The sequence below is a fragment of the Brassica napus genome, chromosome C9 (genome assembly GCF_020379485.1).
Source record: "Brassica napus cultivar Da-Ae chromosome C9, Da-Ae, whole genome shotgun sequence".
In the NCBI taxonomy this organism is placed as follows: Eukaryota; Viridiplantae; Streptophyta; class Magnoliopsida; order Brassicales; family Brassicaceae; genus Brassica; species Brassica napus.
In genome coordinates this window covers 5564256-5587812 of record NC_063452.1, presented here as the reverse complement: position 1 = coordinate 5587812, position 23557 = coordinate 5564256, and the positions used below count along the sequence as shown (strand labels likewise).

Sequence of the window (23557 nt, the reverse complement as noted above, 5' to 3'; positions counted from 1 at the left end):
TCACAAATTTAGAATTTTTTTTTTAAAATAAACTTTTCGCTTCATATATTCATATTATTGAGTAAATAATTAAACATTTAGTTTTTGTTTAATTTTTAAAATAAACTATATAGTTTAAAATTTGTTTTCATTGGTTTAAGGCAGTAAAGATTAATAATTGTTAGATAATATGATTTTTGTTATTTAAAAAAAAATCTTTATAATTTTAAAAGTTAACATCGACAAATATTTAAATATTTAGCATATGAAGGTATAGTATTACGACATTAACTTATATCTACTTAATTTATACTATCTATATATCCAATGGATCATCTATTGTCTAAATCTAATTATTGGTAGCCCAATAAAAAAATTTTGTAGGTCCAAAATTTAAATGATAATATTAGAGATTAAATGTTGCATTACTTTATAGGAATAGGTCTATTAGATCTATTTTTTAAAAAAAATCACACATGAATCAAAGTTGTGAATTCTGTTTTTAATATATAACATAAGTAACCATTTGCGGCACCAGAAACTTTAGTTGATCCAACACACAATGGTTGACCCAGATTATGTGTTAATATTGTTGCGAACGAGTTGGAGAGAGGGAAGGAAGTGAAACTAATTATATAAACCGATCTATTGTGTGATCATATAAATGTGATAAAGGATAAACTCTACGAGAAATGAGTTAATGATAACACCATTATTTCATCAAAAAAATTGATAAAAAAGATAATTTCCCACATCATTAGGTCAAATTCAAAAAATGATTTTTGACAATAAAAACATGAATTACAGGTGTCCTGCAAACAAAAGAAAGAGAAAGAATATGCGTATATAGGTTTTTTGAAAAACAAAGTTTATTTGAATAAGCAAGCTCGGTTTAGTTAGTCATTAAACATATCACCAGAACTAACACATCATATACTTGCAAATGAAAGAAAAAAACTTGATTTATATCAAAAGATAACAATAAAAATATGTAACCCAAACAGATTTTCTTAAAAAAATACATTGCTTTTATTTTCAATAAAAGTTGAAGACATATATGGTATTTATATAGAAAAAGAGAAAGCATCAAAATAAAGCGCCAAACGATAAAAAAGCGGCAAACAAAATTTCAGGCGAAAATGCAAATGATAGAGGTGTTAAAATGAATAAACCAACTCAAACCAACCACTAAACCATTTATAAGTTTACAAGTAAATGCAGCTCATTTAATTAATATTTTATTTAAATTATTGTGTTAATGGTTTTTAATGAGTTGACTCGGTAGTAGATGTCATTAATATTACAATTATATTAATTTCCAAATGATAATAGCATTAACAATATCTAAAAAATATGTTTATGATTATGTAAATTTTGAAATAACAAAAATAAAACTGATGAAATTAACTAATGCAAATAAGTATTACAATGATATGAGAACATAAGATCAAAACATAGTATGTTTCATTAAAACATTATATAAAATTTAGAGTGTTCGTCCATAAATCAAAATTCTTTAGATCAAAAGAGCTATAGCTACCAAACGAATATATATTTTTAACATAAACAAATTAAAAGCTAGAACTAAATAATGCAAAAAGCAAGGTTCCAATGTTGTTCCAAGAATATTAAGAGATAAAGTGTACAAATCAAATTTCATAAACTTTACTAATTTTTACGTTCAAGAGTGTTTACAATTCACAAATCATTTGAAAGTGGTGAACATGAAAAGCACTAGTTTGTCAAATGCTCATGTTGAATAAATCCTTAGACAATAGCTATAACCATACTTAGAACAACAGAAGAGATGATGGATCCGATCAAAGTGTCTGATTTAGTTAAGACTCGAAGTCTAATCAGAGATATACAAAAGTTATATGCTTTGTTATCCCACGTCAAAAAGAGTAGATTCAATCTTTACATGACAAAAAGTGTTATCAGGTTCTGTTCCCAACTCCTATTCAGTTAAGCTTGACTCTCCTGACACTTCTCTTCCCCTCAAAAACTTATGGCACATCACAGTACCAACGAAATCTAGCATTCCATGTTTCACAAACTCCAACCTCTCCCAACTATCCATCGCCTTGAACCCAAACCCCTGAGACCAAGTGCTCACAACCTCTTTAGCAGCAGGCAAAACCAATCTACGAACTCCCATTCTAGACATCTGCTTCTCCAACTCATCCATAAGCACTCTACACATCCCACTTCTCCTGTAACTAGACAATGTCGCCACCAAAGGGATCTCAGCTACATCTTTGTCAACTCTCATCGCCGCCACAGTCACAGGCTCGTTGTTCCTCTCGACCAAAACCGTATAAAACCCACGACCCACACCACTAGCGTCCTTCCTGTATATCAGCTCCTCGACAAGGTCTCTCCCAGAGAAAGGGTCCGTTGAAGGCTCAAACCCCTGGTGAAGTATCTCAACAGCAGAGTCTAGCTTGGCCATTTGTTCATCATCGTAGTGTTCACCATCATTAGGAGCTCTAATCAAACTCCAAACCAAACCCTCTTCCCCTACCGCAATCTTACGTCCCAAGAGACTCTGAAGCGCGGAGAAGACTCTACTGCATTGCTTACTACAGAACCATCCTCTACACGAGACAAGACAAGTCTCTCCTTTTAAACACTTTAGATGGAACCTCCTTTGGCACTGCTCACAAGTCATCAACTTGCTGTTTCCCAACGTTACCATCGATCCACAGATGTCGCAGCAGCAACAGGGACAGAACCAGAGCTCTTCCTCGGGAAGAATGGGTAACCCTATGCAAGTATGGTGAAATGCTGATGGACATCCATCGCATAGAAGCAAGTCTCCACCGAAATGACAAACGCAACACACGTCACAGTTCTTCTCTGGACCACAGTCTTTCCTCCAGAATCTTATTGACTCTTTCTCGCACGTTTCATTCTTCTTCTCCATCACTTGTAAGACCTTCCTCAACGACTTCTCAAACCTTGGCCTTATCTCCCCCTTGGCTTTGCTATTAAACGCAACATTGAGAATATCAGACAAAGGATGATTAAACGCAGTCGTTTCACAGTCATTCACTCTCTTCCTCTTCTTGATCAACTCAGACGAGCGAGTCTTCTCTTCGTTAGGAGTTACACCAGCAAACGCTGCCGTTTCGAAATCACTCACTCTCTTCCTCTTCTTCGACGCATCAACAATGAGAACGACTTTGGTCCCATTAAACGCAGCCGTTTCACCAACATTCACTCTCTCCTTCCTCTTCTTCGACACAATAAGCGCTTTGTTCCCACTAAACGCCGCCGTTTCACAATCCTTCGCTCTCTTCCTCCTCCTCGATACATTATCACCAGAAACGGTTTCGATGAAAGCTACCGAGAGATTTCTCGGAGAATCATCAGATTCGGGAACGATCAGCTCTCGTCTCGAGCCGTCGTCTTCTTCGTGTACACAGCTCGAGCAAGCTGTGGCTAGAGAGTAAAACCACTTCCCTTTAGGAGATTTATAGCGGAGCTCTCGCTTCCTATTCCGTTTAGGAAAGTAAGCGAAGCGCCAGCCGAGAGAGGAGAGATGCTTCTTCGCCTTCGTGGAGATATCCGACCGTCGCGTCCCGTTCGCCTTTCCGTTTTCTACGGTGGAGAGCCATTGTTGGAGTGAGTCCGGGTTCGATTCCGCTTCGACAGTGACGAAATCGCGTGGATCGTTGAGATCATCCATCGTCGTCATCATCATCTTCGAGAATTTTTGGAATGATCGGTGAGGAAGGAGAGAAAACTATTTAGGTTTTTCTGAGACTAATCCGCCGTTAAGGTTTTTGGAGGGTTTATTTATTTGTTTTCCTTTTTTCACTTCGATTAAGATAATTACCGTTTTTTTGACATGTTTATACCTTAATTAAATGGAAATTTTCTACTGAGTTTTTTTTTTTTTAAAGTGTTTGGTTTTTCTCCTAAAAGCCAAAATAGTTTTCATTGTTTATTGATAATGCAGACGAAGGGTAGAGAGTTGGAGAAATAATTTTTTTTTTTTTTAAGATTGGATGAGTGATATGTTTATACCTAAGAAACCCATTTGAGTTTTTAAGGTTTTTTTTAATTTAAAAAAAAAAATTAAAAAGCAAACCAATAATCACAGACTGCCATGAATCAGTGGGATCCGCGAACAGTGTAAAAAACTCACTAAAATCGGTTCTTAATTAGTAGTTTTTGTAACCGATACTTAAAGGTTTTGTGGGGATCCACGTATTAAGAACCTCACTAAAGACCTCGGATAAACATGTTATAAATTCCTGTTAATATACACGAAGCTGATTTAGAAAAAAAAAACTAAATACATGTGCATCGCTAGCCTACATATGAATCGTATAATCCACTATTGTCAATACGTTACTTACGCCATTAAACCCCAAATAACACTTAGCCAAGAACTTATATAGCTCTTACTGTGTGTTGTTTCCTTGCATCAGCTCAAACAATAAAACTCATGATGGGCTTTTCTATAATCCGGCCCAGTAACAGTTAATATCCATTTTCTAAAACCCATTCAGCTATCTCCTTCCGTTTCCGCCAGCCAGCGAGTCAGCGACACAACACACTCTTTGTTGAGCAATTAGGTGAAAATGTCAGTCGATCTCTCTCGTCTCTCACTCCTTTACTCGCCTCGTCTCTCCTATTCCTCTCACACAGCTGCTAAGAAAGGTACAAACTTTCATTCAGTTACGAGATTCAAGCTTTCACTAATCCGTTTTATACTCAAACAAATGCAAAAGTTTCGTTTTTTTTTACAGGAGACGTGAGGTGCGCGATGAAGTCGTATAGATTATCTGAACTTAGTTTCTCTCAAGTTGAAAACTTGAAGTCACGTCCCCGCATTGACTTCGCTTCCATTTTCACCACTGTAAGTTTCTTGCTTGTGAATGTGCCCACTTGTCTTATCCTTATGGACATGAGCTCCCCTCTTCAGGTTAACCCAATCATCGACGCCGTTCGTAGCAAAGGAGATGTTGCTGTCAAAGAGTATGTGACTCATTCTTTATTATTAGATGATTCAATGTTCTAGAAAAATCGCCAGGCTGATGGTTAGGCGTTTTATAGAGGATTATTGTTTTGGACACTGATTAGATGGAACCATTTTGCCTGCTTCTGTTTTAGATACACTGAGAGATTTGACAAAGTCCAACTCAATAACGTGGTGGAAGATGTGTCTGAGCTTTCTCTTCCTGAGGTAGAAGACTAACATTGTAGACATACATGGTTTTGAACTGCTCTTCCATGTGTGGTAAAAGAGATTCGTTTCTGTCTTTTTGTGTTTAGCTTGACTCTAAAGTCAAAGAAGCGTTTGATGTTGCGTATGACAACATTTATGCATTTCACTTGGCTCAAAAGTCAACTGAGAAAAGCGTTGAGAATATGAAAGTAAGTCCATTCAGTTCACCTGTTGGCTACTTTAGTCTTTTCAAGCTAGTGTTCACTCGTTTTGTTTTTTTTAGGGTGTTAGATGTAAAAGGGTGTCGAGATCTATTGGGTCTGTTGGTCTTTATGTCCCTGGTGGAACAGCTGTTTTGCCATCTACTGCTTTGATGCTTGCAATTGTAAGCTAATCTAGTGTTTAGTACTTTTGCCTTCTTTTTTCTTATTCTTCTTGTAGTTGTGCAATAATGTGATCTTTCTTTGAATTAATTCCTCTCTCAGCCTGCTCAGATTGCTGGATGTAAAACAGTTGTCCTCGCAACTCCACCAACTAAGGAAGGAAGCATATGTAAGGTAGCACTCTAGCTGTTTTGTTTCTGGGGATATTCAATATTACTCATGTTTTTCTATCTTTCTTAGCTGGTGAGTTTGTAATGGTGTTGTTGCAGGAGGTGTTGTATTGTGCTAAGAGGGCTGGTGTAACTCACATACTTAAAGCTGGTGGAGCGCAGGTGTGTTTGTTTTAGCCTTTTCATGCTGGCCATCTTTTTTTTTTATATATGTTAGATTTTTAAAATTTCCATTTTGCCTTTGCAGGCTATAGCTGCCATGGCCTGGGGGACTGATTCTTGTCCTAAGGTATGAATAGGGTTAATAATAGCTTATATCGGACATTTTTCCAGTCAATCAAACATGAATTTGCTTTGGTTTATTACGGCAGGTTGAGAAGATTTTTGGTCCTGGGAATCAGTATGTTACAGCTGCTAAGATGATTCTTCAAGTACATAATATCCTTCCTCTATTACTTTCTGGTTCTAAATTGTTTATGAGTCCTACTAGATCGATGTTTACCCTCTCATTTTGTTTCTGTTTCTCTTACTTCAGAACAGCGAGGCAATGGTTTCGATTGATATGCCTGCTGGCCCTTCAGAAGTTCTAGTCATCGCTGATGAACATGCTAGTCCAGTTTACATTGCAGCAGACTTGCTTTCTCAGGTACTCTCCCTTCTCACCGGCAGACTTGGTGAGTTTGTGTCTGCTGCTAACTTGTACATTTCTTTCTTTCTTTTTTTGTTGTTGGTGTCTCTACAGGCTGAGCATGGTCCAGACAGTCAAGTTGTTCTTGTTATTGTAGGCGATGGTGTAAACCTCAAAGCCATCGAAGAAGAAATCGCCAAACAGTGCAAAAGGCTTCCTAGAGGAGAGTTTGCTTCAAAAGCACTGAGTCACAGTTTCACAGTATTTGCTCGAGATATGATTGAGGTACCCACACCCTCTCTCTCTACCGTCACACTTTTACTCTCACCATCCCAAACCAACTCTGTTTCTTAAATCCTCCAGGCAATAACTTTCTCAAACCTGTATGCACCTGAACACTTGATCATCAACGTCAAAGACGCGGAGAAATGGGAGGGACTGATCGAGAACGCAGGTTCGGTTTTCGTTGGGCCTTGGACGCCAGAGAGTGTTGGGGATTACGCTAGCGGCACAAACCACGTTCTTCCAACGTATGGGTATGCGAGAATGTACAGTGGCGTCTCTCTAGACTCTTTCTTGAAGTTCATGACTGTGCAGTCCTTGACGGAGGAAGGTCTGAGAAACCTTGGTCCTTATGTGGCGACTATGGCTGAAATAGAAGATTTAGACGCACACAAGAGAGCCGTCACGCTTAGACTCAAGGATATTGAAGCGAAACACGCTTCTCAAACCAAGTGAACGAACGTCAGTTTCAGATTCATAGGAGAGAAAATTTGGTTTCTTTAGATTGTTTGATGGTATAAATAAAGAGATGTAACACTCTTGTCATAATCCGGATTGGTTTATCTACGAATGACTATGACTTCAAGTTTATACAGTAAGCTTCAAGAAAATTTTAAAAAGTGCTAAAAGAATGATAATGTTGATCAGTTTCTTCTTGCTTAAGCTGGCAAAGGTTCTTCGAGAACTGCAGAGTGAAAGGAACAGACCAAACAAAACATGTTTTGAGTTTAGGTTCTTGCAAAATCGAACAATACCATCACAAGGAGAGGGAGATGAAGAAGAATCTTTTCTCTTTGTGGCAGATTCAGCTCTTGAAGCGACAGGTGTTTCCGTTGGCACATCAGGAAGATTCAGCTTCTCAGATTCGTCAGGCTCCGTTGTAGGCACATCAGGCATCTCATCAACAACAAGCTTTAAACAAAACATACATCATGATGAGTCTCTCTCCCTGGCTATAACATACAAGTATGTTAGCAGTTTGACTCATGAAACATACCTAACTTCTTTCTAGTTTGTCAAATTCTGCTAATATCTCTTCTTCATACTCTGCTGATAGTTTCTCTCCCAATATAGCATTCAGCTCCTGAACATCCAACAAATGTTAACACAGTCAAACACAGAAGGATTCAAAAGTGGTAACAAAGTTTGGACTCACATCTTGATAGGCTTTAGCATCAGCAGTATCATCCATTAGTTTCTGAACATCATCAAGGTCCACCTCGCTTTGAATCGCTTTAATAGCACTGCTACCTTGCTTCAAGCTTTCAAACTCTCTCTAAATCGAACCGATCTAACCGGTTTTAGTTTGACTAATCGAACCGAAATTCGTACAGAAGGAAGAAGATTATCACAGACCAAATGGAAATTGAGACGTAACCGAAACAAACCAGTTTACACTCGTCTCAATTTGGTTATCGAAACCAGAATAAACCAGTTGACCATTTCCTGCAAAACCAAAACGGTAGAACCGTAGAAGCTTTCTTTTTCTCAAACTAGTGTCTTACAAAACGCGTGATGCGGCGATACCGTGTGTTCGCAAAACGCTATGGTAGCATCTAGGTTTGGGACATTTTAACCTCGACCCGAAAATCCGACCCGAATTTATAGTTAAAATACGCATAAAATACCCGTAAAACGCTACCTGCAAATACCCGACTCGAAATCGAACATAAAATTTATAATTACTTTTACAGTCTAAATTTATTTTACCCAAAAGAACCGGAACTGAAAAGAAACGACCCGAATAGATCCGGACCCGAAAAGAACCGATCTGAATAGACCCGACCCGATAAGAATCGATTTGTACCTAACTTAAAAACATGTATTTCCAAAATTATGATTTTTTGTGTTCTATTATATATATATATATATATATATTATTTTATGATTTAGTTAAAATATCTTTTGTTAACAATATTTATTATCATTTTGTAACATTTTTTAAGTAATATGAAACTTTAAAATGTAAAATTTAGAGTTTAAAAATGTTTTATTTTAATTATTAATAGTTTCATTTAAATTATTTTGTAAAATTTTAGATATATATGAAAAATATCGACTATATTTGATGGAGTTGGGTATATCATGTCCTTTTCAAATCCTAAATACCCGAACCCGACCCGAACCTGATATAGACCCCAAAAATTACAGGTATTTTATACGTATTTTAATTATAGATTCGAATCGATTCGGATCCGAAAAGAACCGAGCGAACCAAAAATTTCTAAGTACCTATTTGGTTTAAATGTTTAGGATCCGAAAAGAACCGGAGCCCGAACTCGACCCGAAGATCCAAACGCCCATGCCTGATAGCGTCCCCGACGAGGTCGGTTAGCTAACAAACCGGTCGGTTTAATCTGATTTGAATCCCTCGGATGGTTAGTTTAGACTAAATTTAAAAGGAAATGAATCCCATAAGACAGCCAGACAGATCCTAAATCTCGACGACGGAGCTGTCTGGAGAGAGAGAGGAGGAAGCAAAGTAACTAGCTAGTTCCAAGATCGGAGCTTTGAAAATTCTGAATCGTCTCCACATCTGAGAACCAGGTGAGTTTCATTTTATCACGTATATCTCTGTTGTTTTCTGAAATTTCGTTCGATTTAGGTAATTCAATTACTTTGGCATGATTAGATTCTGAGCTGTTGCTGTTCTGATGAATCAAAGATGTAACGATATGTAGTATAAAGATTCGATTTTTTATGTTCTTATGGATGGTTTCTCGCTCCTCTGTTTCCACAATCATTGTAACTTCTTAGTAAAGGCTCTAGCTTTGATATCTCTCAAGACTTTGCTTGTTCTCTTTTGGATTGTGTTTACAGTTATAGGCTTCAGTTACCTCCAATGGAACCTGTTACATGGCCAAACGGTGGGACTCTCACGAACGAGTGGGTCCACGGCCTCATGTCATCTTTCGAATGGTCTTCATGGAACCTCCCTCCTTCTCAGTTACCTTCGGTGATGCCTGTTAGCGTCTTTGACTCCCTCATCCTCACCGCTTCCAAAATCCTCCACAAAGAACGTAACATTGTCCATGTCGATGATCTTGACTCCGATTCCAAAGTTGTTGTCGTTGGTGACGTTCATGGTCAGCTCCATGACCTTCTCTTCTTGTTAAAAGACGCTGGCTTTCCGTCTCAAAACCAGTTTTACGTCTTCAACGGGGACTATGTTGATCGTGGTGCTTGGGGTCTCGAGACTTTCCTCGTCCTCTTGTCCTGGAAGGTAACAACAACTCTTAACTAACTATACCCTTAAGCTTAGGCTGAGGAACCGAACCAAAAAAGGAGGTTCGGTTTGGGTTTTGATCATACCAGTTACCGAGCGGAACCTATGTCTCTAGAAGCAAAGAATCCGAATGGATACCCAAATTTCTATAATATAATTTGTATACTTATAAATATTAACTATATTTAGTTTTAAAAATAATTAAATAATCTAAAAAAATACTATTTGTAAATCGAAATACTCAAAAATGTACTTTTTATCCAAAATATTTTAAATTATCCGAATTATCCGAATTTTAATTAAAAAAAACCCGAAACGTTCTGATATTTAATCTGAAAAAACTTGAATTCCTGATCTTTTAACTCGAATTAACTGAAAAACCAAAACAGAACGGAATCCGAAATTATCTAGGATATTAGCCGGTTCCTAACTTTGTTATCCGTACCGATCCAAATTGAATTTTCTAAATACCCGAATAGATTCCAAACCTCTAGAACCCAAAAACGAACGAATGCCCAGGGCTACTTACCCTTGTGTTAATGCTCATATCTTTTTGGATGTTTTAGGTTCTGATGCCTGACAGAGTCTTCCTTCTCCGTGGCAACCATGAATCAAAATACTGCACATCTATGTACGGTTTCGAAAAAGAAGTGCTTACAAAATACGGAGACAAGGGAAAGCATGTGTACCGCAAATGTTTGGGCTGCTTCGAAGCTCTTCCTTTGGCTTCCATCATTGCAGGACGTGTTTACACAGCACACGGAGGCCTTTTCCGCAGCCCGGTGTTGCCTAAGAGAACAAGAGGTAAAAAGAACCGCAAGGTGCGTCTTCTAGAGCCTGAAACGAGCTCGTTGAAACTCGGTACTTTAGAAGATTTGATGCAAGCTAGAAGATCAGTTCTTGATCCTCCTTGGGAAGGCTCCAACTTGATCCCCGGAGATGTTCTGTGGTCTGATCCTTCAATGAGTCCTGGCCTTTCGCCGAATGAACAGAGAGGCATTGGTCTTCTTTGGGGTCCTGATTGTACAGAGGAGTTCTTGAAGAAGTACGAACTGAAGTTAATCATCAGATCACATGAAGGTCCAGATGCTAGAGAGAAGAGAGACGGCCTAGGTGGAATGGACATAGGATATACAATAGATCACAGTGTTGAATCTGGAAAGCTTATCACTATCTTCAGTGCTCCAGACTATCCACAGTTCCAGGTAGTTCTCTAATGTAATGTTGACTAACACAAGAAGATTGATGCTGATCAAAATCTTTATATTGTCATTGTTGTTGTTGTGGTGCAAGGCAACGGAAGAGAGGTATAGAAACAAAGGAGCTTATATTATACTGCAGGCTCCTGACCTCGCTGATCCTCAGTTTAGAAGTTTTGAAGCAGTTACTCCACGACCAAAGGTAGTTAATGAACAACTGGTTTCTTGTTTCTTCTTGTTTGGATGCATATGGTGTGACATTTCGTTTCTTTTAAACGTGCAGGCGAATCCGTTTTATGACTTTGAAAACGTGATTGATTCTGATGATGAGATGGATAAGTCTGCATTGGACACCAACGAGGAACAAGCAAGTCACTGACGCTGAGATCGTGAATATAGCTGAAAAGGAGAGAATCTTGGAATGGAAGTTTTTTACAGTTTTTTTTTATGATTGATTTTACAAAAAAAAAAAGGAACCAAGTGTAAATCAGTTCTGATTAAAGTTGACACATTTGGATAATTATTATTTGATTATGGATTTAATACTTCAGGACACAGAAGAAATGCTGGGGATGGAAGTAAAGTTTAACTAGCTTCTGTCTCATTTTAGTTCATATATACATTTTTACTAAACATAAAAATCCTGATCTCCTTTGGACATTAGATCTTTGAATCGAACTTTTGCCTTTGTACATGGATCTTTTGTTTAGGTTTTAATGAGAGTGTCAACTTATGATTGCTGAGCTGATAAAAATTGCTAGGGATGCCTCAGTCACAGAACAGAGCCATTGATGGGAGTCTTCCCCATTATCATCACTTGCAAACCTGAAATGTTACTTAACTCGACCCTTGTTATGGATAACCAAAAGCTGGTCAGTTATGCTATATATTGAAATTGAAGCATTTAAGCTTGAATTGACTTGCCAAATCATAAGTTGAAGTGGAAAGTGAGTAAACCTACAAAAGACTCGCACCAACCCACGTGGGTGTTGGGTTTTTACTGTGTACCTTGTTCGTCGACAAACTTCGACATGTACTCACCTCAATGTTGTTTTTGATGCTTTCGTGTGCACAAAGCTACCTTCTTAGACCATGATTAATCCGAATCTTTTAACGGGGGTTCTTAGATTCGGTTAATAGACGGTTTTTAGCCAAAAAATATAAAAAAAAGATCAAATCATGAATTAAGAACCCCGGCTAAGAGACCGGGGTTAATCATGTTCTTAAGGATCACAGTTGAAACCTGTCAAGCCTATATTATTACAAGGTCTTATCTTGTCTCTCTGATAAAACTTTCTTAAAGTCACGTCACATACCTTGAATTGTAGGTGCTTCCAGTGATTTCCACATATAGTTTTCACTTTTCCATGAATCATTACTATGTTTATTTTAAAAAATAATAATGCAATAAAAATAGTTGTGATTTTGTGTGATAAGGTGACAAAATAAGGAGACTATACTGATCTAGAAGTTTGTCATGTTGACTTTAATGCCAAAATAGGACAATACCTATGAATCATTGATGTATTAGGCAATGCAATAATGTCTTCATTCATTTCATTTCCTAACTTTCTTCACCTAATTTCCTAGCTAGAGATGTGACAACTTGTCACTGGCTAGCATATAATGTTGGTTTTTAATTTCGATTTTAAACCTTTTTTTAGCAAAAAATAGCAGTAGAGGGATACAATGTATTTTCTGTTTAATAAAAGAAAAACATAAATGGAGAAGAAAGATATTTAATGTGAAAGAGGTAAATGAACGGGTCAATTCAAGTAATAAACTTACCGGTGAGTCCGTATTTGGAATACTATGTGAGGAGGGACCCCTCTGCAATTAAAGCCTCTGTACTTTTTTTCACTCTTTCTCTTCCGTGCAACACGACATTTTATTACTTACCGCGCGGTTTATAAAAAGCTGTGGGCCTGGGCCTGGGCCTTCTCAATATCATTAAAGATAAGTTTTTAACCACCTCTGACCTCACTGTAAAAATACGATCAGTGTTTACTGTGCACTCTCCATCGCGCCTTTATTACCACCCTCTTTCTCTCTTACGGATAGTGGAAGAGAAGCTCCAAAATTTCCTAATTTATCACAAAATAGAAGTTTCATTTTTTTTTTCAATAAAGCAAAATTTGAAATTAGATTTTTCTAGACCTAAATAAATATCTTCTGTTCAGAAGAGAGAGAGAGAGAGACTGTGATCGATGGCGGAGGAAGAGATGGTGGCCGATGAAGCAGTTACAGCTCCGCCTCGTAAGGTCCTCCTCATTTCAGCCGGTGCTAGTCATTCCGTCGCTATACTCAGTACGTCTCTCACTCTTTCTAGTCTTCTTTCACTCTGTTGTTATCGGTTACGGAGATAGAAGATCACCGGAACTATAGAATCGCCGGCGTTAGTTTACCGTCTCTGTAGTTTATTTCGTCTCCGTTTAATGGCTTACGAGGAAGCAAGGATTCGATAGTTCGATGTTTGATTTTGATTTTGATATATTTGGTAGCTGGGGATGTTGTTTGCTCATGGGGCAGAGGAGAGGATGGACAATTAGGTCATGGAGATGCAGAGGATCGGCCTTCTCCTACGCAGCTAAGCGCCTTGGATGACCACCAAATCGTTTCCGTTACCTGTGGTGCTGACCACACAGTTGCTTATTCACAATCACGCATGGAGGTCTACAGCTGGGGATGGTATGCTTCTCATCAAACACCTTCGCCTTAGAAATTTGAAGTACTCTAAAGGAGATGATGACCACAAGTTTCCTCTCTGGATTTTGTTTTTGAGAACACTCATTGGCACAGACTTTAAGCATGGATCTGATCTCTCTCCCTCCATGTGTTTTTGCAGGGGTGATTTTGGGAGATTAGGACATGGGAACTCGAGCGACTTGTTTACTCCGTTGCCAATCAAAGCATTGCACGGTGTTCGGATAAAGCAGATTGCTTGTGGGGATAGTCATTGTTTGGCTGTGACTATGGAAGGAGAGGTGCAGAGGTATTTTAATCTTAGCTATTCTTCTTCTCTCTATGTGCAATCAACAATCACAGTTTATAACGCTGCTCAGTGATGTCACTTGTCAATGCTTTTTATCAGAATTTGATAATGTCAATAGCTTCAAGTGTAGTTTTGGGTTATCCTGTACATTTTCTCCAACGTATCTCTTTGAATTTTCTGTATATAAAGCTGGGGGCGCAACCAGAATGGTCAACTTGGTCTTGGGGACACTGAAGACTCTCTAGTTCCTCGGAAGATTCAAGCCTTTGAGGTTCGTGTCCCTATCTATTATTATAGTGGCATAATGTTAATATCTTTTTGTCATGGTAGTAGCTTCCCGAACTCGCCAAAAGACAATGTGCTTCATAATTGGGTCAATGTTGGGTCCATTCACGCAACTTGCTCTTCTTAAAGATACGAGTATTACTAGTTAAGGGTCTACATCTGGTGGAAAAATATTCAACATATAATTTAAGTTAGCTTATGTAGGATATAGTTGATCAAAAGGAAAAAAAAAAGCTTACTTGGTGATCGAAGACTGTAAGTTTTTGTAATTTGCTAGCTTAATCCCCAGTGTTACATCAACACTTTCAAATTGTTATGGGTGCAGGGAATACGAATCAAAATGGTTGCTGCTGGTGCAGAACACACTGCTGCGGTTACAGAAGATGGTGATCTTTATGGATGGGGATGGGGAAGATATGGAAATTTGGGATTAGGTGACCGGAATGACCGCTTGGTTCCTGAAAGGGTTACTTCTGCTGGTGTAAGCTATCAGACTCTTGTTCTAGAACTATTATTATAAACACCTGCTACTTGTTCAAACTTGTCTTTGAATTTCAGTATTCATGAAATTAACCGAAGATAGCTGTAAAGATTGATGGAGTCACAAATATATGCTAGCTAGTTTCACTTGATCGGTGTCAGGGAAGGGACCATAAATCCTATAATCGAAGACAAATTATTTTGTGTATTATCAGTCCTTGGGGGTATCCTACAGGGATCATTGATGTCTTTTAGCTTGACACTTCTTTTATTTATTTCGGCTCTAGTGATTCTCGTTTTTCTGGTTGTGGGAACTACACTTGTAGGCTGAGAAGATGTCGATGGTTGCTTGTGGATGGCGGCACACGATATCAGTTTCTTACTCTGGAGCATTATATACTTATGGATGGAGCAAATATGGACAGCTAGGACATGGTGACTTGGAGGATCACCTTATTCCTCACAAACTGGAAGCGCTGGGCAGCAGTGTTATCTCCCAGGTGACATTTGAAATGTCCACCCTATTATTTGGATTTTTTTTCCTATTTTAGCTGCATGAGTATAGTAAAAGTTTCCTGACAGTTATTGCCTGCTGAAGAAGACTGTTCTCATTGTATATGTCTCTGCTGATATGTTCTTCTAGCTCAGCATCTTCTGGACCTTTGTTTTGGTAACTTTTTTCCAGATTTCGGGAGGTTGGAGACATACGATGGCATTGACTTCTGATGGAAAACTATATGGATGGGGTTGGAATAAGGTCAAGAATGTCTTACCTTTTTATTTCCTGGTCCTTTCGTAGGATGTATATAACACAATCAATCATCCACACATGCAGTTGAGATTTGCATTTGGTTGCTTCATGTATGCACATGGAAACTATTTTAAGCAAAAATCGACAGGATGTGCAATTCATATATTGGCTTACTTAGTTAACTTACCCTGAATAGGACAAGCTTCTAATTTTCTGTCTTTTTAGCATGCAGTTTGGGCAAGTAGGAGTGGGAGATAATATAGATCAGTGTTCTCCTGTGCAAGTGCGGTTTCCCGATGGCCAGGCATGTTACTTGTCTTATAATGATCCCTACGAAAATTTAACCAGACAGCTTGTCACACTGTTCGCCAGCTATATAATCATATTAATCAGCTCACGTCTCTCAGTTTACTGTTTTCTTTTTTAACGCACACAAAACTTTGTGGAAACTCACAGAAAGTAGTTCAAGTCTCATGTGGATGGAGACATACCTTAGCTGGGACTGAAAGAAACAATGTGTTTGCTTGGGGAAGAGGTACAAATGGACAGCTCGGCATTGGAGAGTCGATTGACAGGTAAAAGTTATGATCATCTAGACGCTCATAGATCTATGTTTGCAGTTGCATATATTTTTGTTTCATGAAAGTGGATGTTTTGGTTTTCTGTCTTTATAGGAATTCTCCCAAGATTATAGAAGCACTCAGCGTCGATGGAGCAAGTGGACAACAGATAGAATCTTCTAACTTCGATCCATCTTCAGGTAAAAAAAAAAAAAAACACACTTTTGAGTTTTCTTAAACAGCACAAGTGAGCTAATAACTCAGTTTCTCCATCACCTTGCTATAGGGAAAAGCTGGGTGTCACCATCAGAGAGATATGCGGTTGTTCCTGATGAAACTGTAAATGGTTCAAAGGAAGGCAATGGTGGTGATATCAGTGTACCACAAACTGATGCTAAGCGTGTACGAATCTGAGTTCAGACAATTCGTTTGTCTTTTTGTGTTTGGTTTGGTCTCCGAACGTTTATCTATCATCTCTTATGGGGTTCAAGGTTTGTTTGTACTAGTACGTCTGTTAAGTTTGGGATTTGCTTTTTGCTTTTTGTAACTTGTAACTTTCCACTCTAGAGTTTTTATTTCGCCAAGTAATCAAAGAAGAAATAAAGAACAAAGCATGCATTATGAAAATTTTATTAACTATGAAACCATGCATTATGAAAGTATCAAAAATCTAAACTTTTTTCTATTGAAGATGAACAACAATGCAACTGTTTGCTCTTACAACTACTCGAGTCTAAAACTCCAAAAATATTTTTTTTAAAGGTGAGAGAAGATATCGGCCACGAGAGAGAATGGTTCAATCAGAGAATCTTTATGGTCCAGTCTTGGTCCACTCGAACACCTGGTTTGCGGATAGTCAAGACATTTGTGCCTGAGGAAGCTACAAGCCCACCCATTCTCAGTGGTCCCATCTCAATCTCTGCCTTTTGATTCAACGGTTCAACCAGTGCAGAATTTGGACCCGAGGAGTGTCCCAAGAGGATGATTCTGTCGATCAAGCATTGGGAAGAGAGACTAGCTTCTGGCGGAGCAACGTTCTTTGATGTGAGAACACCATTGGAGAAGACGAAGCGGCGGTGTATGTACGCGCCTCGTTTAAATTCAAAACTTTTGCCATCGTCTATGTAGAGTTCACCATCTGCTTCTTGAGAACTGTTCAAAGCTATCACCTAATAAAAACAAAAAGATTACAGACCGTTACCAACCCAATATCACAGGCTTCACTGTCTACGGATTATATGTTAGATCACATAGTTCATCAATAGAGTTCAGTTCCTGAGATGTCCATTGAACTTATAGCAGATGACAATGGACTAGTTGTACGTACCAAAGTATAAGGATCGTTGTCCATTTGAAATGAACTTCGCCGGAACCGGTCTTTCCTCGGGATAATAGTACCCGCCCTCTGAAACGCAGGAATGCTTTCTTCAGGAGCATCCATCTTGTGAGTCTTGCCTCCAACGTATGTCTTTCCGTTTCTCAGGTCATACCATGATTCTTTGCCAGGCAAATAAACAGAAGCATGCGTTGTTCCCTAATTATTGCATATATACGAGAAAGAAGTTATGTGACCGGTTTGTTTGATCATCTCTCTGGAGATGATTTGATTGTGTTAACGAGACAAAATAACGAAAGTAGAAATTAAGTACCTTAGTGTAAACTCCTTGCACCAACAGACCATTACCAACCATGAAAGCTTCATCGTTGCTAAAAGTAGCTTCATCTTGTGGGAACTCCATCCATAAGGGACGTAGAACAGGCACACCCGTAACGTTTGCTTCTCTAAATAACGTGTAGAAGTATGGGAGCAGCGTGTAACGTGTGTGTATAGCATCTCTCATGAGCTCTGTATTCCGTTCACTGAAACAAAACAAAATACCCTGGAGCGTTTATATTCGAATAATAAGCCTTGACAAGAACAAAAAATACAAGTGCTAAATAACATCTTTACCCAAACAACCAAGGCTCTCGTCTTTTGGTGTCGTGATGAGCATGACCCCTGAAAAATGGATAGTAAGCACCGACTTGGTACCATCTAACTAGTAGTTCTGGTTCAGGATTCCCAAAGAACCCACCAATATCAGCTCCTGCAAAAGAAAAAATAAAGCTTCCATTACAGTTGAGGCAGAAAAAAACAATCCTACAGTTAATGTTACTGTACCTGAGAAGGTGATTCCAGTAAGACCAAGTGTCAATAACATTGGAATAGAAACTCTAAGGTGTTCCCATTCCGCTGTGTTATCTCCAGTCCAAATCGCTCCGTACCTTTGAGTACCAGGAAAGATCGCTCTTGACAACACAAAAGGCCTATCTTTTCCTTCTCCACGCATCACAAGTCCATCGGAAGTCGCCATGTGAAAGTAATACCCATAAGCGTTATGAACTTCCCTGTGTTCAACACCACCCACATGTAACGCATCCCTCGGCATAGTAACCTCCGGACCATTGAACACGGAAGGCTCATTCATGTCATTCCAAATATACAACGACGGAGTTGAACCAACATAGTTCTTATACGAGAATCTCCCACCCCACCATTCCCTAATCTCCGGACTCAACATATCAATATAAGACGATGAACCAGGCCAGCACCAACCATCAAAGTCCTTCCCAGACGAGTCCTTAACATAGTACCCCATCTCCGTAGCCTCCTTATGCAAGAAGTAAGAGTCGTCCCTCTTGATATGAGGATCGACAATCGTCACCATCCGCCTCCCCTTCGCATCCAACTTCTTCTGCATCTCCTCAGGGTTCGGAAACAACGCACTGTCCCACGTAAAGTACCTCTTCCCATCCGTATGCTCAATGTCAAGCCACAGAACATCATAAGGAATGTCATGCTCGTCGAACTTCGAGTCCACCTGCGCCACATCCTCCTCATCTTTATAGTTCCACCTACACTGGTGATAGCCAGTAGCAAACAACTGAGGCATAGCTGAAGTACCAGTCACACTAGCATACTGCCTCACAACATCCTTAGGCTCAGGGCCAGCGAAAAAGAAGGTATCCACAATCCCCGCCTCGCTCATCCACAATGTATCAATCCTACTCTCTCCACCACCACTCTCTGCATCCCACCCCTCAGCTAAAACATCAATCTGCATCTCAGCAGCATTCAGCCAGAAAAAACCCGAACTTTTACCAGTTCCCCCATGTGAAACCATGAACGGGATCGATCCGTAGAGCCCGAAGGGAGACTCATGCTCGTACTCAAACACGTCGAGATTAAACAACCTATACGGTTCAGCAGACTCCTCAACTCCTGGGCCCTTAGTGGGCTTTAACGCGAAGCTAGTAGCGTGCTCGGGGATCCCGTAGACGAAACTAGATTCGTAAAACGATACATCGAAGCTAATCGATTGAGAACCGAACGGTCTCGAGTCTGTGTGAGTTCTAAACTTCTCTTCCCAGTCATCTCCTTCCCCTTTCTTCCCCAACTGCTCGAAATCAAACAATCCGTGAGAGTTTAAAGACACTACGCGACGGCGATCGCCTGATCTCTCGCGCACGTACACCTCGAACGGCTCGTGCCGCACCACCGCCTCGTAGCCGTCGGAGACGTACACCACCGAAGACGGAGGATCGTTCTCCGTGGCGAATTTCTCGAGGCGGATCTTCTTCTCCTCGAGCTCGGGGACCACCACGTCGGGAACTCTGAATCTCTTCTTCGGCGGGTTTAACGAGTGATCCTCGTCGATTCTCAGCCGCACGATCCCGTCTCCGTAAACCGATAGAGAGAGGACCAGCGGATTGATCTGATCGTCGTTATCTTTGGGTGTTAGCTTCGCGACGAGATCTCCGTCGGCGATGGTGACGTCGGTTGCGATTAGGGAGCACGCGCCGGGGGAGCGGGATCGAGCGCGTTTGCAGAAGGGAGTTTGGTCGCAGCTGCGGAACTCCTCCTTCTTCCATGAGAGTGATGTTTGCGAGGCGAAGCAGAGGAGTGATAGTGTGAAGAGAAGAGATCTCATTTTTTGGTTCCTCTGTTCGTGGAAGGATGTGGAAAGTGCAAAATATATCAAACACACTCAAGGAGACGAACTTTTCGGGTCGGATATATCCACCCGAAAGTTGACCCGTTTATCAAAATTAAGGCCTAAACCTGATCTGATACCCATCTTGTAGATTTGTCTTCTTCGAACGAAAAGCCCAAAAGCTGATCCATAGTACTAGACTACTAGGCATACACGAATCCGAAAAATAGAACCCAACTTAACCGAATTTCATAAATATCTGCACAGATTTTATACTTCGAAAACTAAAAAAAAAATCAAAACAGGTAAATACCTGAATTTTAAAATATTCTAATAATACTATTTATAAACTAAATTATCCAAAAAACTTAATTATCCGAATTTTTTTTATCTGAAATATTCCAAATTATCTAATAGTTTATCCAAAAACTTGAATTACCTGATATTTTCTCCAAAATATAAATTATCCATAAAATTTATCCAAATTAATCGAAATGATCAAAATAATCAGAATCAAATTTGATCCAAAATTATTTCGAATATTAAATGATTCCCACTTTATTATCCAAACCAAACAAAAAAACAAACTAAATTTCATAGGTAACCGAACGGATCCTAACAAAAATTAACCGAACCAAGCCGAAAACAGAAATATGCAGGGCTAGAAGTGTGGCAGGTATTGGAATCATCAGTAAGGGCAGAGAAGAACTCAGTGGTTGAGCTCAATGACTAATAAGGGTTTCCAGACGTAAAGGAGAAAGGTCGTATAAGAAAAGGTGGTGTGGGTTAGTGGTTATAGAGGAGATAGAATGAGGTTTATGTACTGGAGTTTCATGATAAAAAATTCTCTAGTTATTATAGCTTGATGATGAAAGATGTGTTGACATGAAGTGGAAACAGAGGAAATGTAACAAGCAACATTGCCCATTGCAAACCTATATACATTCATCATAATTAATGAGCATAAGCTTATTTTTTCTTTGAAGAAGCAATGTACATTAAGATTACAAAGAAGAGAGAGAGAGAGCACAGAGATGGATTCAAGTGGCATCGTGAGCATTCGAACGAGAAGCCCAAATACCAAACACAAGAAACCAGAAGATGAATAAGATTACCCAGTAGCGTGCAGGACCATACCTAATTCTCGTCAGCACAACCTGTTTCCAAGTTTTTTTTTGGATTAGTAAAAAACAAGAATCATGAAAATCTGTAAAAAGAGATGATTTTTACTTACAAATCTGAAGAAGATGACTATTATTAAAGTACATAGACCACCAAGAAGGATATGAATTCCACTCCTAGCAGTTTTCTGAGTGAATTAAAGAAGCATTAAACCAATAATACCCATTAAAGAGGCTTAAATACACAGTTTGGTCCATGGCATTACCTTATCAACACGAGGAGCAATGAGCCAGACCAAAGTAACAGTGAGTAAACCGGTAGCTAGTAGAATCCCTGTACCTTCCACAGCCCATTTAGTTGCACGGTTTTCCATAGGCAACATGTCAAAGCTCACAACACCTAAAGGTTGTTCCTGAGAAGCAGCAACAGAGCTATTGTTGTTGTTAAGAGAATGAGGGCCAAACCATGAAGATATCTCACTAAGTCGTTGCCTTCTAATGGCAGCCACTTCATCTGTACTCACCGGTAGTACAGAGTTTGGATCTGTTCTTTCTCTTAGCGCCGTGTAGTCTCTCAAGGCAATGACCACTTTGTTGAAATCACCAGTTTTTATATTTTCCGCCGCATTTCCGCAGATCTCACAGACTGTAGATCCATGGTTGAGGAACCATTTGAGCGCACAAGCGTAGTGTACCAACGCAAGCTCGTTTTTGCAAGAACATCCAAGCTCAACCAATGCATCTTGATGATGCTGCTGGATTCCCATTTCGATATCAATGTTGCTCTTGACGATACAACTCTTCTGCTCAGCCTCAGCATCACCAGCTTCGTCTGCATTGCTTTTACGAGCTTCTGGAAGAGGAGGAGTGATCTCCAAAAGTCCCAAGGCAGCATCTCCCCGTTTGTCGGATTCTGTAGAGTGGCATACACGACAAGTTGGCAAACCAGAGTCACTCTCTGTACTGTAACGCGCCTCAACTGCTGCTAGCTCCTCGTTGTTCTTGACGGGTGGAGAACCGTGATCATTGACTCCACAGTTTGCTGTCTCCAACTGATTCTCTTTACCCATCAAGCCCCCCTCCAAAATAAAAGTTCTGTTTCTTCACAAGACCACACTAAAAGTTCACTTAGATGATGTAGCCGTTTAAAGAGGCCTTCATTTAGACAAGACAACTCAAAGATCCAATAAGGCAAATGGACCACACTGTATCAAGTACTGTACTCTTAACAGAGAAAACGGATGAGCTCCTGCAGTGAAAACAGTATAAGATGTCAGTCACAAACATTAAGTGGAACAAGCTTATGGTAAAGCATCACTTTAACAAAGATAGAAATTGAATTCAAGAATGTAAAAGAAAAAAAGTAATCATTATGATCTAAGCTTACATTCAGAAGGAAAAAAAATGCATAAACTAATGATGCGGCTAAATTAAGGTATCAGTCTTAAAGTGGAATGTGATACATGAGTGAGGAGAATGTATAATTTATAATCAATTTGAGATCACATATCATCCCAGCCTTTCAGATATTAGAAGAGCCAAAAACATGCTGAGATCAACTCAAAACAAAAAGAAAGTTACCAAAAGACATTGACAAAATGATGTCTCAAACTAAATAAGTTTATTCAGCAGGTTGTACCTGAGCATGATCAATTGCAGCAAATCCAAACGAAAGAAACCATTAATAGTAAGTATATAAAAAATATATATATATATACACAGAAGCAGATGACAGCAGCCATTAGTCATTACTCCAATAGGTTAACTACAGCAGACTAAGCAGCCAGAACTAATTTTTTTTTATAACTAAAAGTAGATTAAGCAGCCATTACTACAATTGGTTAACTGAAGCAACATGAAGCAGCCATTACACTAATTTTTTTTAACTCAAATTAAATTAATAAGCAGTCATTACACTAACTTTTTTATTAACAGAGGCAGATTAAGCAGCCATTAATTCAATTTTTAAGCTCTCTAGACAAAAAAAAAAAGAATCACGATTTACACGATCTGCGAAATGAAAAATCAAGCATGTGTCTAAATCAACAAACTTGACTAAATCTATAGGGTTTGGAGTGAGCAAACCTCCGCCAAATCTGGGATTAAGATCGATTCATGGGCATGCATAAAGTTAGAACCTTTCGAAAAATTCAATCTCTTTTCGTTTCTTGGTAACAAGAATTTTCTGGGAAATGCTGGTCCTTTTTGAGCTTGGATTCGAAAAGAGTTCTTTGCCACTACACCAACCCACATGGTGGTGCTGAGAAAGCTGAGTGTTTTTCCTATTCTATTTATTTTCTTTTCTTTTCACTATTCAACGTTTTTCGAGATTAAAAAAAAAAAAACTG

At 39.0% G+C, this 23557-nt stretch overlaps 6 protein-coding genes and 1 long non-coding RNA gene across 9 annotated transcripts; 3 read left to right on the top strand and 4 right to left on the bottom strand.

Moving 5' to 3' along the window:
- Window positions 1-1792: 1792 nt before the first annotated feature.
- Window positions 1793-3906, bottom strand: LOC106409565 (increased DNA methylation 1). Its single transcript, XM_013850177.3, has one exon. It carries the CDS (start codon window positions 3683-3685, stop codon window positions 1937-1939), a length of 1749 nt encoding a protein of 582 aa, XP_013705631.1. The 5' UTR covers window positions 3686-3906; the 3' UTR covers window positions 1793-1936.
- Window positions 3907-4493: 587 nt separating this feature from the next.
- LOC106406908 (histidinol dehydrogenase, chloroplastic) lies at window positions 4494-7268 on the top strand. Of its 2 annotated transcripts, none has more exons than XM_013847652.3 (13): window positions 4494-4650; window positions 4740-4849; window positions 4916-4968; window positions 5104-5176; window positions 5266-5367; window positions 5442-5543; window positions 5644-5715; window positions 5811-5873; window positions 5959-6000; window positions 6083-6142; window positions 6247-6357; window positions 6454-6624; window positions 6703-7268. In XM_013847652.3, the coding sequence occupies exons 1-13, from the start codon at window positions 4572-4574 to the stop codon at window positions 7075-7077; spliced, it is 1413 nt and encodes a 470-aa protein (XP_013703106.1). In that variant the 5' UTR covers window positions 4494-4571; the 3' UTR covers window positions 7078-7268. The 2 variants fall into 2 exon arrangements, with proteins under 2 accessions (XP_013703106.1, XP_048625786.1); XM_048769829.1 differs by having other exon boundaries at window positions 4528-4650; window positions 4722-4849.
- LOC106408492 lies at window positions 7148-8615 on the bottom strand. The gene is made up of 2 exons (XR_007329255.1): window positions 7619-8615; window positions 7148-7533 (listed from the first exon to the last, which is right to left on the bottom strand). It is a non-coding gene; the product is annotated as an uncharacterized LOC106408492 (long non-coding RNA).
- A 381-nt stretch (window positions 8616-8996) lies between these two features.
- LOC106411552 (serine/threonine-protein phosphatase 7) lies at window positions 8997-11601 on the top strand. Its single transcript, XM_013852340.3, has 5 exons — window positions 8997-9168; window positions 9442-9844; window positions 10414-11052; window positions 11141-11248; window positions 11330-11601. The coding sequence occupies exons 2-5, from the start codon at window positions 9464-9466 to the stop codon at window positions 11423-11425; spliced, it is 1224 nt and encodes a 407-aa protein (XP_013707794.1). The 5' UTR covers window positions 8997-9168; window positions 9442-9463; the 3' UTR covers window positions 11426-11601.
- A 1493-nt stretch (window positions 11602-13094) lies between these two features.
- On the top strand, window positions 13095-16725 carry LOC106410450 (ultraviolet-B receptor UVR8-like). Its single transcript, XM_013850943.3, has 11 exons — window positions 13095-13353; window positions 13548-13734; window positions 13892-14038; window positions 14228-14309; window positions 14649-14804; window positions 15130-15303; window positions 15489-15560; window positions 15787-15858; window positions 16011-16129; window positions 16229-16314; window positions 16401-16725. The coding sequence occupies exons 1-11, from the start codon at window positions 13254-13256 to the stop codon at window positions 16526-16528; spliced, it is 1323 nt and encodes a 440-aa protein (XP_013706397.1). The 5' UTR covers window positions 13095-13253; the 3' UTR covers window positions 16529-16725.
- Window positions 16726-16728: 3 nt separating this feature from the next.
- LOC106366263 (probable glucan 1,3-alpha-glucosidase) lies at window positions 16729-20378 on the bottom strand. Its single transcript, XM_013805848.3, has 5 exons — window positions 18276-20378; window positions 18066-18201; window positions 17764-17974; window positions 17442-17648; window positions 16729-17283 (listed from the first exon to the last, which is right to left on the bottom strand). The coding sequence occupies exons 1-5, from the start codon at window positions 20083-20085 to the stop codon at window positions 16915-16917; spliced, it is 2733 nt and encodes a 910-aa protein (XP_013661302.2). The 5' UTR covers window positions 20086-20378; the 3' UTR covers window positions 16729-16914.
- Window positions 20379-20922: 544 nt separating this feature from the next.
- Window positions 20923-23532, bottom strand: BNAC09G06090D. Of its 2 annotated transcripts, XM_013849764.3 has the most exons (5): window positions 23295-23532; window positions 21734-22458; window positions 21476-21622; window positions 21323-21397; window positions 20923-21245 (listed from the first exon to the last, which is right to left on the bottom strand). In XM_013849764.3, the coding sequence occupies exons 2-5, from the start codon at window positions 22277-22279 to the stop codon at window positions 21129-21131; spliced, it is 885 nt and encodes a 294-aa protein (XP_013705218.1). In that variant the 5' UTR covers window positions 22280-22458; window positions 23295-23532; the 3' UTR covers window positions 20923-21128. The 2 variants fall into 2 exon arrangements, with proteins under 2 accessions (XP_013705218.1, XP_013705217.1); XM_013849763.3 differs by having other exon boundaries at window positions 21476-22458.
- Between the last annotated feature and the right edge of the window lie 25 nt (window positions 23533-23557).